Here is a 14,707-nt window from a genome sequence, read left to right on the forward strand (position 1 = left end):
TAGCTTGATGGGTGTGTGAGAGCCCTAGTTCCAACAAGGAGAATTCCCTCTACTTCTTACACACACATCAGTGGTCCCATTGTGACCTCACCAATGGTTCATTCTCAGGACTCCTTGATCCTACTCAATCAGAGGAACTTTGTACTTTCTTTTATAATAATAGCCTCTTGTGCCTGTACGCTGGACCTCGTTAAACTAGCCCTAAGTCCCTCCTTTTGTTCAATATAAACTTTACAATTTTGTAGCATCCAAATACCTAAAATGAATGTAATTTTTCACAAGTAGTAGAAAATCCTTAGAACACTGATAATAATTTGGAATAAATATCTTGGAACTACTTACCTGTTTTCTACCTCTTCTGTTTCCAGGAGGTGAAGTGCTTTAGTTAAAACGGAACTTAAAATTTGTTGATTGACAGCAGTCTCTGCTTGGAACTTCTATTTGCAACAGAGGAAACAAAAGATAGATTAGTTAACACATTGACTATTTAAATGATTTTAAATAAATGTGAATCCCCAATAATGTAAAATATTTCAACATTGGAAAGCGGGCTGTATTTTAATTTTTCACAAGGTGTCGCCCTCTTGGTGATTCATGACATGATTCATCAAACAATTCAGACATGAGGCAACATCAGGCAAATGCAGCGCTGACTATGTGAAGGGACCCTTAGGCAGTATTCTAATGCATCGCCACTATCAGAGAGCCACATGAATGCAAATACATCTAATATACTACAAATTCTAGGGAAGGGACCAGAAACATTCCTCTTTGACTATGTCACCAGCTATTCTTGCACTAATCCCAACAAATATTAGCACCATACCGATAGCTTTATGTGTGAACTCTCTAAACCTTAGAGGAACTACAGGATTGTGCTAAGCTAGTGGTAACAGCAAGTTAGCAATTCTTCATCCTAAAGTCAAACCATTGGCCAGCCAATCACATTTGTCTCTATTACACAGCTCACAATACTTGAGATGAAACAACAACTTTGGATTAAAGAAACAAGAGATACTACGTTTAAGAACTGTGTAATAACAACATTGAAGGTAACATTTTCTCTGATTTAAAGGCACACATTTCAAGAAACAGCATACTCGGCATGTTTTTATTAACAGTTATTACTCGAAGACTTCCATGCATTTCATCCACGCCTCATTTTCATACCCTGCCTGCTTGGCAGTCATTTATAAATTTGGCAACAGTCTGTCAATCATGGTGGATGGAGTAATTTACTCCGTCCCCATGGCGGAAGGGCGTGCCGCCTGCCGGTATATAATCAGGTCCAACGCCACCTCCTTTGATGTTCACGATATTTTCAATAAAAAAAGGTTTTTCTTACTTAAAGCCACTAAAAAATGCTGCAAGCATGATTTATAGGAAGTTGATATTGTAACAAAGAAATAGTTAACAGATGTAAATGTCATGCCCGAAACTGAAAGAGTTTTAAAAAGAGATAGGCAACAGAACGCTTGGTTTCTTACACACAAATAATCCATGTACTGCTACACTGGTTTTACATGTCAGATTGGATAATACAATATGCTCTGAGCATGTTTCCTATTGCTAAGAGGCTATTTCTAATATAAATTATTTTTCATAACAATATATATCCATACATAGCTAACAGTCTTCATGAGTCTTTACAGTGTTATTCCATCCTCCCTTTTTCAGTCGCTTTGGTTGGTCTTATCTCTCTAACTGCATATCAACAGTTCACTTTTTTAGTCCCCTATGTCACATTGTTTATTCGCTTCCAGGCTATTCATTACAACGCCGAATGTTCCTGCTTGTACGTTGTGAATGTTAAACAATCAGTCCCCTTTATTTACTGCTCCTTAGATAATCTGTACCATATGTGCATAACAATTAACCTAAACTGCCCCCTCCTTTAACACTTCCAACTACTCTGAATAACACCTCATTTGTAGCCATTACTCTATGGATTAATCCATATAACAGATATTCACTTCATCTACAAATAGCCATTCTCTTTCATTGGCTCCTCTATGATATTTCTTCTGACTGCACTTGAGCGGTCCATACAAAGGGTTTTGAAGTTCCAACCAGGTCTGACAAAATGCTGCAGGACAGCAATCCAAGGTACCAGGCCTGCATTTGTCTTGCACAGAAAATGACACCATCTTTGGCCGTTTGTGATGGAAAGTTCTTAAGAAATGTTCCATTGGTAAAAGTGAAGATGGCCAGGGACTGCTTTTTTTCTTGGATACCACTGGAATATCTCTTAAGATATCTATCTTCACACATGTCCAAAGATAGGAAAACAAGAGTCCTTGAGAGAGGCTTAGGAATTTAACTATGAATGCAATTAAGTAAATGAGGGGTAGAGGGATAATAAACACAATATTACCAAGCAGAAAAAGGTGCAGATAGTAGAGCAGGACATGATACATAAACAGGCTAACAATGGTGCAGGATAAGAAATGCTATATGAGAAGATAATCTAGGTCCCCTAGCAAGTAAACCCGGGGTATGGTGAGACCTATCAGTCTATTAAAAAGACCACCAAACACAATAGTTTTGTTTCTAACCATACCTCATATGTCTTTTGCTGCTTCTGAAGGGCATCCAAATTGTCAGCAATATCCATTGCCAAGCTAGTCTCCATCTTCTCCAAAAACGTCATCCAACTTTCACACTTTTGGACAAAATTCTTTTTTTCCAAGTTAGCTCTTTGATGCTCACTGTAAAATAAAAATGCATAGGCTAGTCAGAAAATACAAATCTCAAGAACTAGCAGCTCAACCAATGCCTACTTGGTTGTAATACCCAGACCTAAAGAGCTTTGGTTCAGCCAAAAATGTCTTGCAGCACTAATTGGTCATATCATAGCAATTCTCTCTTCCTAGGAGTGTAGGAGGAAGGGAGTAACATTACTTTGACAGACCTCCGGAATGATATCTATTTCATCAGATTATGATATTCAAATTCGGATGTCTTCACCAATCTTGGCGGACTACCATGTACCCAAAATCTTCACCTCAAATTCTTCACTTTTCTTAGTCCTCCTCCCTATGGCTCTCCAACATGCAAAACATTATAAATGAGACAAGATCAGAATGTAGAAGAAACAAATAATAAAACAAATAGTATATTTATGTTCATAACTATTTAGCCAGTCAACTGGAGTTTGATAATGCACTACGTGTATTCAAGGGAAAGAGTTTGAGCTGGTTTTGGTTGAGTATTTTTTGCCCCTAAGTGAACTGGTGTACAGTTTGTTTATGTCCATTTAAAGCTAAAACTCTAACACACAATCTAAGAGCCTTATATTGGAATGTGGGAAGTTGGCCAATTTACTGGAAACATTAGTATATTCTCTTATGTATTTATTTAGGGTTTCTAATAGAGTTAACCATACCTGGAAATAGAATGCTTTACAACATATATGGGCTTCAGCCCTCCCCCTCCCGTTGTGTGTCTCAGCCTGGGGTGCTACAGCTGTGGACTCGGCTGGGCTGGGTCTGGAGTCTTATCTCCGGCACGCCCAAGTTTTTCATAAGTCTTTAAAGACTATTTGCATATTTACATGGATAACTGTTTGGGTGGAAGTTTCTGGGCTTAGGTGCTACAAATGTCAGGGCCCAATTGTGTTGTGGCACATTCCTCATGAAAGGCTTCACCCAAGAGCCATTGTAAGGGTAAGGATAGAGGAAAATTGAAGAATAGTGCCCTCACGATTTGTCAACAAAAGTTCAAAAAGAAAATTCAAGCGTTCTTTTAAAGTTTCACGTGCGTGGTTTTTATTTTTTGTCACATCTGCGGAAAAGGGTACAGCCGACACGTGTTTCACCCTAGTGGCCTATTGGCAGTGGGCTTTTTCAAGGCAAAAAACAGTCCTGGACCGCAGATACTAGTTACCAGCTATCGAGAGCATCATGAATGCAACCAGTCTGCAAAACAAATTTTTGCCTTGAAAAAGCCCACGACCTGTGTGTGTCAGTCGTAGTCTTGCTGGACCAATTGTAAAATTACAGAGCTGGTATGCTGTATATGGGGCATGACCAGTTAACAGTGGCATTGGAAATATCTGCCTTGTACTGCTGACTGTGGTGACCCAAGGCGGACTTAGATAAGCTCCTGCTCTGTAATTGCAGTGGGCGGGGACTAAAGGAGAAAGTGAGAGGCACTAGGCTGGATGTGTCTTCTTGGCTCCACTCATGTTTATTTTCTCATCATGTTTCAGTTATGACCTTGGAGGCCCTGACCAGCAGCCGTTTGTTTTTCTCTACCTTTGACCAAGCAAACTTCATCAGATTATTAAGAACTAAGGTAGATGAGAGAGAGACTTTGGCACTCGACATTTGCTATAAAGCCATTCTGTTAGTCTGCATATCATAATCTAGGAGGTAGACTGAGCCCATAGAAAAAAGAACTGTAGTTTTTTTTGTATACCCATCCCCGCTCTGTTAGTGGAATGTTTCATCATCAGGTCACTATGAACCAGGATGGGCTCATCCATGTTCCAGGGAGCACTTATGGAGATTATCCAACAGGGTCCTATATCATAAAAATAGCTAAGGGGTACTCCAGTATCCCTTTACCATTGGGTGCCCTTGGTATGGTTTTAAAATAGTATATATGGGTGGTCAGGGGATTTGTTATCCTTATCCCCTGATAAAGGTCAACATGTTTCAGCCTCTTAGGTATGGCCACTAAGGGTCTGAGGCTTTCGTTAAGATTCAACTACTGCCCCATGTCATTGATAAGTTGTTATTAGCTGGCCTGTCCCTTTTTGTCTGGACAAACAGAATAAGATGCAACATGTAGTCAGGCTTACTTGCCTATTAATTAGAGCACCTATTGGTGCTGAAAGACAAGGCACAGAGAGTCATGGTTGCACGTATTGTGTCAGCACACACCTTATAGCTTAGTTGTAACAGAGTGAAGAAAGACAAACATGGCACTGCACACTAGAAAACATGTAACCCATGAATATGACCCAGATGTGGCAAACATGCATGTCTACAAACACAAGCAGCTGTAAATCCACATAAACATATATTGTGAGATCCTTTGTGGCACACTGCACTGCAAAAGTGATAAGTGAAGGAGACAATTGTATAGAGATTCAGGAACATCCCCTAGTTATTCTTATCAAAGTCCCTATCTGTGTGAACGCGTAAATGTGTGAAACCGGTGATCTCATTTTGATGTATACATTTTTTCACAAAGAGCTGTAGCTTGACATACTGAATAGAGTATGAATAGACATCTGCCCTATAAAATCCTTGCAAGCAACTGTGTGTGTTTTTTTATTACACTTCTAAAAGGTCCAAATGAATGGACTCTACAGCAACCACTTTGAACTGAACAATATGTCAGATCTAGACATGATCAGAAGGATGAGAACACCTTCAACAGAAAATGCCCCTGTGGTGCATGAGCTTTTCAACCTGTGGTTTTAAAGGATAGCATACTAGATTTTAAAACAGTTACACCTGGTATTTATATTCGCTCTATGAAACCACTGAGAAATAGCTCTCTAATCAACTGCTCAGTAAAGTGCTTTAAATGAGTAGGTAGGATCACTGACAGAATATCGGAAACAAAAATATTCTGTGGACAGAATATCATGTAAAAGGAACAAAATAATGAGCAGGTAAGTGTAAATAGGCAAGTATGGATTTACTATTCTTAACTCCACATCAACCTACCTTGAAGATTCAATATAGTCAAGGTACATATATGTGGAGTTACATGTAGTAAAACTTTGCTTAGCTATAAAAACTTATCTTCACAATATTTCTGCCCTCTATAGCCTTGATACAAAATTTTGTCCCACTATATTTTTGTTTCCAATAATCTGTCTAAACACCAGGTAGACACTATCAAGTACCGCGTGCCAGCAATTCTTTAATTCAGCACTTCTTTATTTTCATTTAAATCACTGTCTCTGTAAATTAAAATTGAATGTAACTTCAAAGATGCTTTAGTTTCAGACTTTAGTTCACAAAGCATTTGGTTAACGGGTTTTACCTGGGGATCTGGGGTCTTAGGGTAGAGTTTTATTCTTGCATATTCTTGCAGATCTACTCTGTGCTGATTGCTGCTATAGGTGGCCACAGTTAACCCTGGGCGTAGTAGCGCTACGTGTAGCTACGCAAAGTGCACTTCGCACTACGTGAGCTACACGTAGCACTACGCAAATTGTGTAGTGAAGTAGGAAATGCTGTTCGCGATGATTGCACAGTGCCGGATGCTTGTCCCCAGTGTGCAATCATTGCAAACGACATCTTGCACAGTGCAAGCGGTCGTTTTCTGCCGCTCAAATAGATTTCTACTCAAGCAGCAGCTTTCTCAACGCGGACTTGTAGCTTCTCATCGCGAGCAGTCGCAAGCATATGCGACTATTCGCAATGAGAAACCTGACCTCCCCACTTTGAGAATCTCTCCGGGAGGTTTATTTTCCACGCTCGCGATCGGCAACTTTATGTTGCTGATCGCGAGCGAGGAAAAAGTCTCGCCGGGATGCCATTTTGCTTGCTCGCGGTCACCAACTGGACGTTGAGGACCGCGAGCATGCAAAAAATGACCGCTACACGTGTTTGCACTCTGCTACGTGCAATTCGAGTAGTGCGAAGTAGCGTAATCTACGCAAGCGTAGCATAGTATTTCGCCCAGGGTTAGTTACAGTACAGTAATATCCCTGCTGATAGAAAGCCTCTATTGTCCCTTAAGGATATCTTGTGTTGTCGATCATCAATTCAAGGAAAGTTCCAACTGTATTTCTTCTGTGCTGAGCACTGTTTTTTGAATCCCAGAGCCCCTTCTAGCCAGTGAGCAATGTTGCGTTTTAGAAATCATCACAAAAATAGCCAGTTCCTACTGCCGTTTTTGAGTGCCATGATCCTACATTTCCAGTGGTGTCATGCAGCACTTTAAAGTCTTTACTCACACCTCTCCCCCAATGTGGGGTAGTCTGGTTCTATGCAGATACACTAAGACCCCTATGCCCTGTCACTCCAAAACCTGTATCTAAACCACCCCTTTCTGCTGCTACTGGAGTGCCTCTGCCTCTACCACTGCACTCTCATGTGCCTTTTTTCGGCACTCTTACCCAGGCCTCTTAACACCTGGTTCCCACCACTCCTGAACTTGTCAAACTGTTTCTTATCCAAGTCTGGACTCCCAGCTTCGGTTCCCCAGCATTTCCAAGTTCTGCTGTGTGCACTCTTTCAGGCAGGAGTGCGTTTTTGGTCATGAAGTCTGGTGAGCCACATTCAGCCAGTCCTGGGTTTGGCTTTTAAACCAACAGCACACTTTTTTATGGCGCACGCAGTTCTATAGTAGTGATATCACTGACCATGTCATGAGTGATGTAATATGTGACGTCATCAGCAGTGCATTGCAGGCGCGCAAGTTATAGTGAGTCCAACTAACTATAACGTGGGGATTTCAATGGTTTTATGTCAGTAAAATTTCCAGCTAACTATAACTGGTGTGAAACCTATGGTTTTTTCAGTGAATTTAATAGGTTTTTTAAATGCTAATTCCTAACTATAACTGGTGTGAAACCTATGGTTTTTTCAGTGAATTTCATAGGTTTTTTAAATGCTAATTCCTAACTATATATAAGGTCCCAAACCTATGTTTTTTCAGTAAATTTCAAAATTTTGTTAATAGCAAATGTCTATAGCTATGAAATGTAATATTTTTGAAAATGAATGAATCCTATATTATATTTGTATTTAAAACAATTTTTTTAATGTATATATTTTTTTTTTGCCCTGGAGCGCTCCCGGGGCGTGCCCCGGTGAGCGCCCCGGAAAGCGTAGTCTTTTGAAGCGCCCCAGGGTGCGCTCCGGAGAGCGTCCCGTTAGCGCTATTGCCGCGAACGAAAACATCATTGTGACGTATCGCGTAGCTGCGTCCACGTGATACCCACAGCGTAAGCGCACCCGGAAGCACTCGAGCGAATACGATCACGCAACGTAAACATCCGACGCGCTCACGCGACGCGCTCCGGGGCGCCCGGGGGCGCGTCGCGTGAGCGCGTTGGGTCATGTGACCTGAAAATAACACTTTTAATTGGTGCAGAACAGTTTTGGTTTCATAATGATGAAATCCCTAGTCTTGTGACCTGAAAATAACACTTCTCATTGGTTCAGGACATTTTTTTTTCAAAATGATGAAAGACCCCACCTTTTTTCCTTATTCTGACTTTGTCCTTTGACTGAGGAAGACCTGTTTGAAATCTTTGAGGTATATTTTGTACTTTGAAATGGCTACAGTAGCAGCATCAGCTGGAGCATCTGCACCACCACCACCACCACCACCACCAAGAGGACCACCACAACATCACATTGGTGGTCAAGAAGAAGAGGAGGAGGAGGAAGAGGAGGAGGGGACGAGGAGGAGGTGGCTGGAAGAACACAATACCCCATACCAACCCGAGCCACACATTGTATGGGAGTTTTTTCCATCCCTGAGGGAAAAAAGAAAGTGAATGCGGCAAAGGTGACTTGCCTTATCTGTGACATGGAACTCTCAAGGGGTAACCCAAATAAAAAATATTCATTTGGGAACAATACCATGATAAGGCACATGCAGCGCAAGCATCCTAACAACTATGCTGCCGCAGAGATGAGAGAACTGGCCAGCAACCCTCCCCAATCTACACCCAGCACCTCCAAACAAAAACAACCCACTCCATCAGGACGAGAGACAAGGGAGACAATCCCTTGCATTCAACCACGATTTGGAGAAATTAGGGTCACCTGTATTTTTTGTGGTAAGACCATCTCCTATGGTGAGCAGAGCCTAAAGCTCATCCTCTTTGCTGGTGACAACCACAATTGCCCCCAAAAACCCTAATTTTTTCCAGATTTTTTTTTGCTCCTGTTGAGCCATTTTCAATTCCCTGTTTTTTGTTTCTCCCCATAAAAATAACCAAAAAAAATACAAAATAGTTCATAAAAGCCAGAAAAAGTACAAAATGTTCAAAAAACATTAAAAAAAATATAAAACAACAAAAAGAAGGAAAAAAACAGTGCCCCATCAATTTGACCCGGGCCCCTCCTCACACCCTCTCAATAAGTGGTGGCTGCCCGCCTTGGAGGGGAACAGAGGGGGGAGGGCATCAGTGGAGAGCGAGTACCGCGCCGCTCTCCGCCCTCCCCCCAGCACCCCAAGCTGTGATACCACTTTGCTGACCCACCAGGTGGGAGGAGCAACCTGGCGCTCGCTTCCTTCCCCCAGAGCACCCCACACCAGGACACCGCAATGATGATATTGCTACATTGGAGGGGGAGCAACCTGCTGCGCGCTGCCCTCCAACACAGCACCCCACGCCGGGACACCGCAATGATGAGATTACCACATCGGGGGGAGCAACCTGGCGCTCGGCTGCCCTCCACCACCCCGCAACCGCAAGACCCCGCGGACCGGCCCCTCCGGCGCTCCTCTCATGGCTGCAGCATCTTAGCAGGAACAGACCGCTGAGCAGGCAGCAGCATGTCAGTGTGTCAGCTGATCAGGTGAACAATGCACCAATGACCAGCAAAACCACGCAACGCCACAACGAATCCTGAAATCCGCCAGACTTGCGTCTGCCCGCACTGAATTGCGAGTTCAACAGCTGAGAAGGAACTCACCGGGAAAGGCAGGGGGTTGGAGAGGAGGCAGCGGGCAGTGCCTCTCGGGCTGCAGAAATTGTGTGTTCAAGCTGGGCTCACGTAGCATGAACACCGTGGTGTGGTTACACGCGCCCTGCTTGGTTACAGGGGCTCAGAGGATTACCAGTGCTGTTTAGCTGCAAGTTCTATAGTACTCACAGATGCATTTTTAAAATATGAATTAGGAAATGCCCTCGGGACCTGGCCCACCCGGGGGCCTCATTTAAATGAAGCGCAGGAGCCCTCCCTTCATTTTTTTTTTTTCTCGGCCAGATTCGCGCCCCCCAGCGTGAATTCGGCCGATTTCTAAAAAACAAAAAAAGCTTTTGGGATCGCCTGAGCAGGCCTAGGGGGTCAGGGTGTTTCCACCCTGCCCCCTTTTCTTGTTTTGCGCCTTTGTTTTTCTCTTTTCTTGTGCCTCGGTTCTACAGAGGCACAAGATGGCTGCCAACACTTCCTGGTTTGAAGTGTTGACAGCCAATTAGAATGCAGCTCGTGATCGGCAGAGTGCGCGGATCCTCTGTGCCTCTATATATCGATATCAATATTTTTATTTTTTGATTTTCTCAGCAAGTACTGACCGGATTTGCACCATTTAAGAAAAAGAGTGCTTTCTGAACCAAGCACTACCTTTCTACCCAATTTGGTGTAATTCCGTTAAGCAGTTCCAGCTGTAGCCATGTCTAAAGTTTCCTATGGGAAATGCATTTTTTCACCTCTTTTTCTTTAATTTCTCAGGAACTACTGAACAGATTAACACCATTTAAATAAAGGTCTCTTTCTGCAACAAGGGCTATCGTATTGCAAAATTTGGTGTAATTCTGTTAAGCAGTTCGGGCTGTAGCCGTGTCTAAAGTTTCCTATGGGAATTAACATGGAGAAAACACGTTTTGGGACCCCCTTTTTTCTTGGCCCGCTTGCCGAATCACCCCAAAACTTTCAAGATAGGAGCGGACCGGAGCGCCCCACAAGTTTTGAAAATTTCGCAAAGATTCATCAACCGGCGCCAAAGTTATTGGGAAAAGAATGTTACGAATTTCCTATGGATAATAGGTCCTAACTATAACTACCTACTGGCGACAGCCATATACAATATTCCCATTAATTGTGTAAATTCTTTGGATAGACTATGTGGTGAGACGATGACACTTCCAGGTACCCATGATATCCTTGATTTACGCCAAATTGTGAGGAATAAATTCTCCTCTTAAAAAATAAGTTCTCTTTAGATTCATAGTATCAGCATGTATTTTAAGTGAGAATTCTGAAACTCTGAACCCATGACATATATTACTGCATAGCGAAAACCTTTGCAGTATAAATGTACATTTAATTAAAAAATATTTACTTTCATCCACTTGAAATAAAAAATATAATAAGCATAAATTCTCCTGCACCCCTCGACTTAAAATGGACAGCAACTCATTGCATTACCTGCATTTCTCCACTGCAGCTGCTGTCTTTTGAGCCCACTGTCGGTTCAGATTCTGTAAATCTTTCAAAGAGACGTCACTGAGACAAAGTTTAAAGCTCCTTTCATTTAGATTTTCGATGTCAGGAGACAATGACACCAGCTCCAACATCGGGCCCTATAAGGGAACCATTTCCATAAATCAAGTTAAAGCAATTATGAAGCCTCTTTCCCATCCCATACACCATTTTATGCATATAACAGGAGATTACAAATAAACAACATTATTAAAACATCTTTTCAATTAGAAGATGAAAATGTCAAGCCTTGTGGCAGAGATTTTATTTTAAATGTACTGATTTGTGCAATCAGCCACAGGACAGACAAGGCAACAAGTATGAGTAAAGTAATAAAAAATAATGCACAGAACGAAACTGTTCAAAAACACAAGTAATAGTTACATTTAAATAAAAAAAATATTCAAGTTTGATGACAACCACTGAATGTCAAAGAGGGTGCAGAATCAATTCACATACATTTCAGTCATCACATCATTGATTGACAATATTATTCTAGGCTGTACTGTAAAACAAGTCCTTTCTTTAATAGTCACCATGATCTTACTTTCAAGGAAGAGACCGTCTAATATAGTGAACTTGCAAGCTTTGTAAGTGGCAATTACATCATAATTGTACACTTAATATTAGGAACTATGGGCCATATGTATCAAGCGAAATTGCATTCGCAAACGCCGAAATTCGCAGAATTTCGGCGTTTGCGAATGCAATTTTGCCAAAAGGTATGTATTAAGGCAAAATAAGGAATCGCAAAATTTGCAATACCTTATTTTGCAATTACATTTAAGGAATCGCAAATTTTGATTCTTAAATGCAATGTAAGAAGCACCAAAAAAGTGCAATTTGGCCTTAAGGAATTGCAAATTACCACCAACTTCAAGTTGGTGGTAATTTGCGATTTCTTTCACAAATGCACTTTTTTGGTATTTGTAAAGGTGCCATGTGGCGCACATACATGCCCTTAGGGCATGTATATGCGCCATATGCGTACACATGTAAATTTCAGGGGTGCATCAGGGTGTCCTTATGACACCCTTGCACCCTTGAAATTATTCTCAATTTGCGATTCTCAAATTGTGAATCGCAAATTGAGAATAACTTCCCATTCATTCCTATGGGCCTCCTGGCCCGTAGAAATGAATGGGAAAGTATTCCTTAATTGCGATGCGCAATTTGCTAATCGCAATTAAGGAATATTAAGAAATCGCTAAAAAATTGCGATTTTTTACATACATCCCTTTTTTGCAATTCTCAAATAGCGATTTCTAAAAAATCGCTATTAGAGAATCGCAAATCAGGATGTTGATACATATGACCCTTAATGTTTTTCTGATTTTTGTTTACAACCATGTGCCTATTTTTAAGTAGCTAATCAGAGTACACCATGAAAACCACAAGAACATAATGACTCCTACATCGCAGTGCTAGCTTGTTGCCATGTTGTTAACGATAGTGGAGTTAAGAACTGCTGTTATTGATTGATGTTCAGTGGAGACACTGCCAGTTGATCTAAAGTTGTACATGTAAGACAGCATTCTCATCAGTTCGCTAAGTATTATTAATCACTGTAGCACGTGGGTTGAACCCGCTAAGTTTATTAGATTGTTGGGGGACCTGGAGAAGTAGGGCTTGTGGTAGAGGTACTGCAAGGCCTAGGATTTTAAAAGGGGGAGAGAAAGCACTAGCTTGTTTAGAAATTGGAGTAGAGAGCATTAGTTATTGAGAAGTTGATGTTTGATTGAAAAGAAACCCAGTACACTCTGAAACTAGGAGCATGAAAATATTCCCTGGCATGTGAGAAAGCTGTATGTTGTGGAATACAGCTTCAGTAAGGCAGTGGTGTATAGCTGTCAAGCAGTACTGGGAAGAGATAGGCATACATTGGATTAAAATGGTATTGAAGAACTGTTGACAAGTTCAGAATAAGTACTACAAAGAAAATCTAAATACAGAAAGGTGCTAATACAAGCTCTTAGTTTTTTCAAAACAGGAAAAATCTATGGAGCAATTTGTTGGAATTCCTACTTTCTCCTCTAAAGAAGTATACACTGAAACTTTAGACTAGATATGTAACATGCAGATTGCGTGTGGTGGCATTTAGTAAATGTGTATCCAGCTGTTCCAGGTGTCAATATTAAAATAATATTAGCAAATATTAATGCAATGCAAATATTAAGTACTCAAGCATTGTTTCTTCGTCTTGTTTTCCGCAACTATTAGTTATTGTTCAACCTAGATGTTGTCGCTGAAAAGAAAATTGTCATATAATATCCTCAATGCTCATGAAGACTATTCAATTTCATATTTTAGAAAAAAGGAATAAAATTTGATATCTAACCTATGCTTAAAAGAGGTTACTTCAGGCATCAAAATGATGTATTTTGGTTGTCAAGGTATTATATAGTCCCTTTTTAGTATATATGTCTTGTCCCATATCCTAGCTGGTAGAGTTCTGGCAGTAGAAGCAAGAAGTACATCAATGTATTATGCTGCATAATAGTCTCAATGCTTGAAGTATTAGTTTTACATTTGACCAAACCCCTCCCCTCATTTGCACTTTTAGTTATACATGACATGACTGAGTATCTGTTAATACGATATTTGTGTTAATCTTGAATGGTTAATTCAGTGGCAAGCCATTATTAATTTAATTTAGTAAACTCCTCGAAATGATATATATGGGATTCATATAAGTCATGGTTATTAACTTTAAATAGGGCCATTTGTGATTAGTCCTAATGATTAAAAAGCAAGATTTCTGGTCATCAGTTATTAATCCTTCAGTTCAGTTGGACGGAAAGCATTAATAAAATGTACTCTAAGAACACTTAATTCAAATACGGATTTGTATTTATGATGGACTTTGAAATGGATTAATATCAAAATTGCTTAGAATATCATCAGTTTGCTGGTGAGCCTTCCATTTCTTAAATAGCCATTTAGGTGTGCAAGTTTTGATTGTATGGCCTCCTCCAAGTTGATAATTATTTTCCAGTGAACTTGGCTATGTGTTGCTAAGGCAGTGGAACAAAAACATATCCAATTTAAGTTTTCAAAAATATTGGTACATACTAATTTTTTATGTGAAGGCACAATTACCTTAGACAAAATGACACAGCTTTGTTAACACAATTGTAGCTATGTTAGTTACTTCATGATCAAGAAGACTTATTACTAATGGGAGTGATCTTGCATTAGCACATCCCACTTTGAGATATTGATGACTTTCCTGTGACTCATGTTGTGTTTGTCTCTTGGATTTCTTTCCTGTTCTCTTGCCTGCCTGTAGTCTATATGGGCACACTACTTTTGCCTGAACCACTTTCATTATTCTATATCTGAGCACAATTCATTGTCCCTCTCAAGTTCTAATGACGATTGTGTCCAAGCACGATTATGTTACTTAGTGAATATACAGATTCAAACATGAGACTATTCCTCTTATTTCTAGCAAATTGCAAGTTTTTGTCACTTTGATGCCTTCCAGAAAATGGCATTATCGCCATCAAGTGGTTTGTAGAGTTTTACAGTAACTTTGAAGAGTTTCAGATCATCAATTTGCCGTCTAAGTATATCCA

General features: G+C 40.5%; 1 protein-coding gene across 1 annotated transcript in view; it reads right to left on the minus strand.

Moving 5' to 3' along the window:
- SYNE2 (spectrin repeat containing nuclear envelope protein 2) overlaps window positions 1–14,707 on the minus strand; it is a 1,750,628-nt gene that overhangs the window by 231,419 nt on the left and 1,504,502 nt on the right. The window contains exons 130-132 of the mRNA XM_086937933.1: window positions 11,076–11,230; window positions 2,561–2,708; window positions 343–437 (exon numbers count right to left, since the gene is read on the minus strand). Coding sequence (XP_086794059.1) covers window positions 343–437; window positions 2,561–2,708; window positions 11,076–11,230 — 398 coding nt within the window. The remainder of the gene's footprint in view (window positions 1–342; window positions 438–2,560; window positions 2,709–11,075; window positions 11,231–14,707) is intronic.

The sequence above is a fragment of the Lissotriton vulgaris genome, chromosome 9 (genome assembly GCF_964263255.1).
Source record: "Lissotriton vulgaris chromosome 9, aLisVul1.2, whole genome shotgun sequence".
In the NCBI taxonomy this organism is placed as follows: domain Eukaryota; kingdom Metazoa; phylum Chordata; class Amphibia; order Caudata; family Salamandridae; genus Lissotriton; species Lissotriton vulgaris.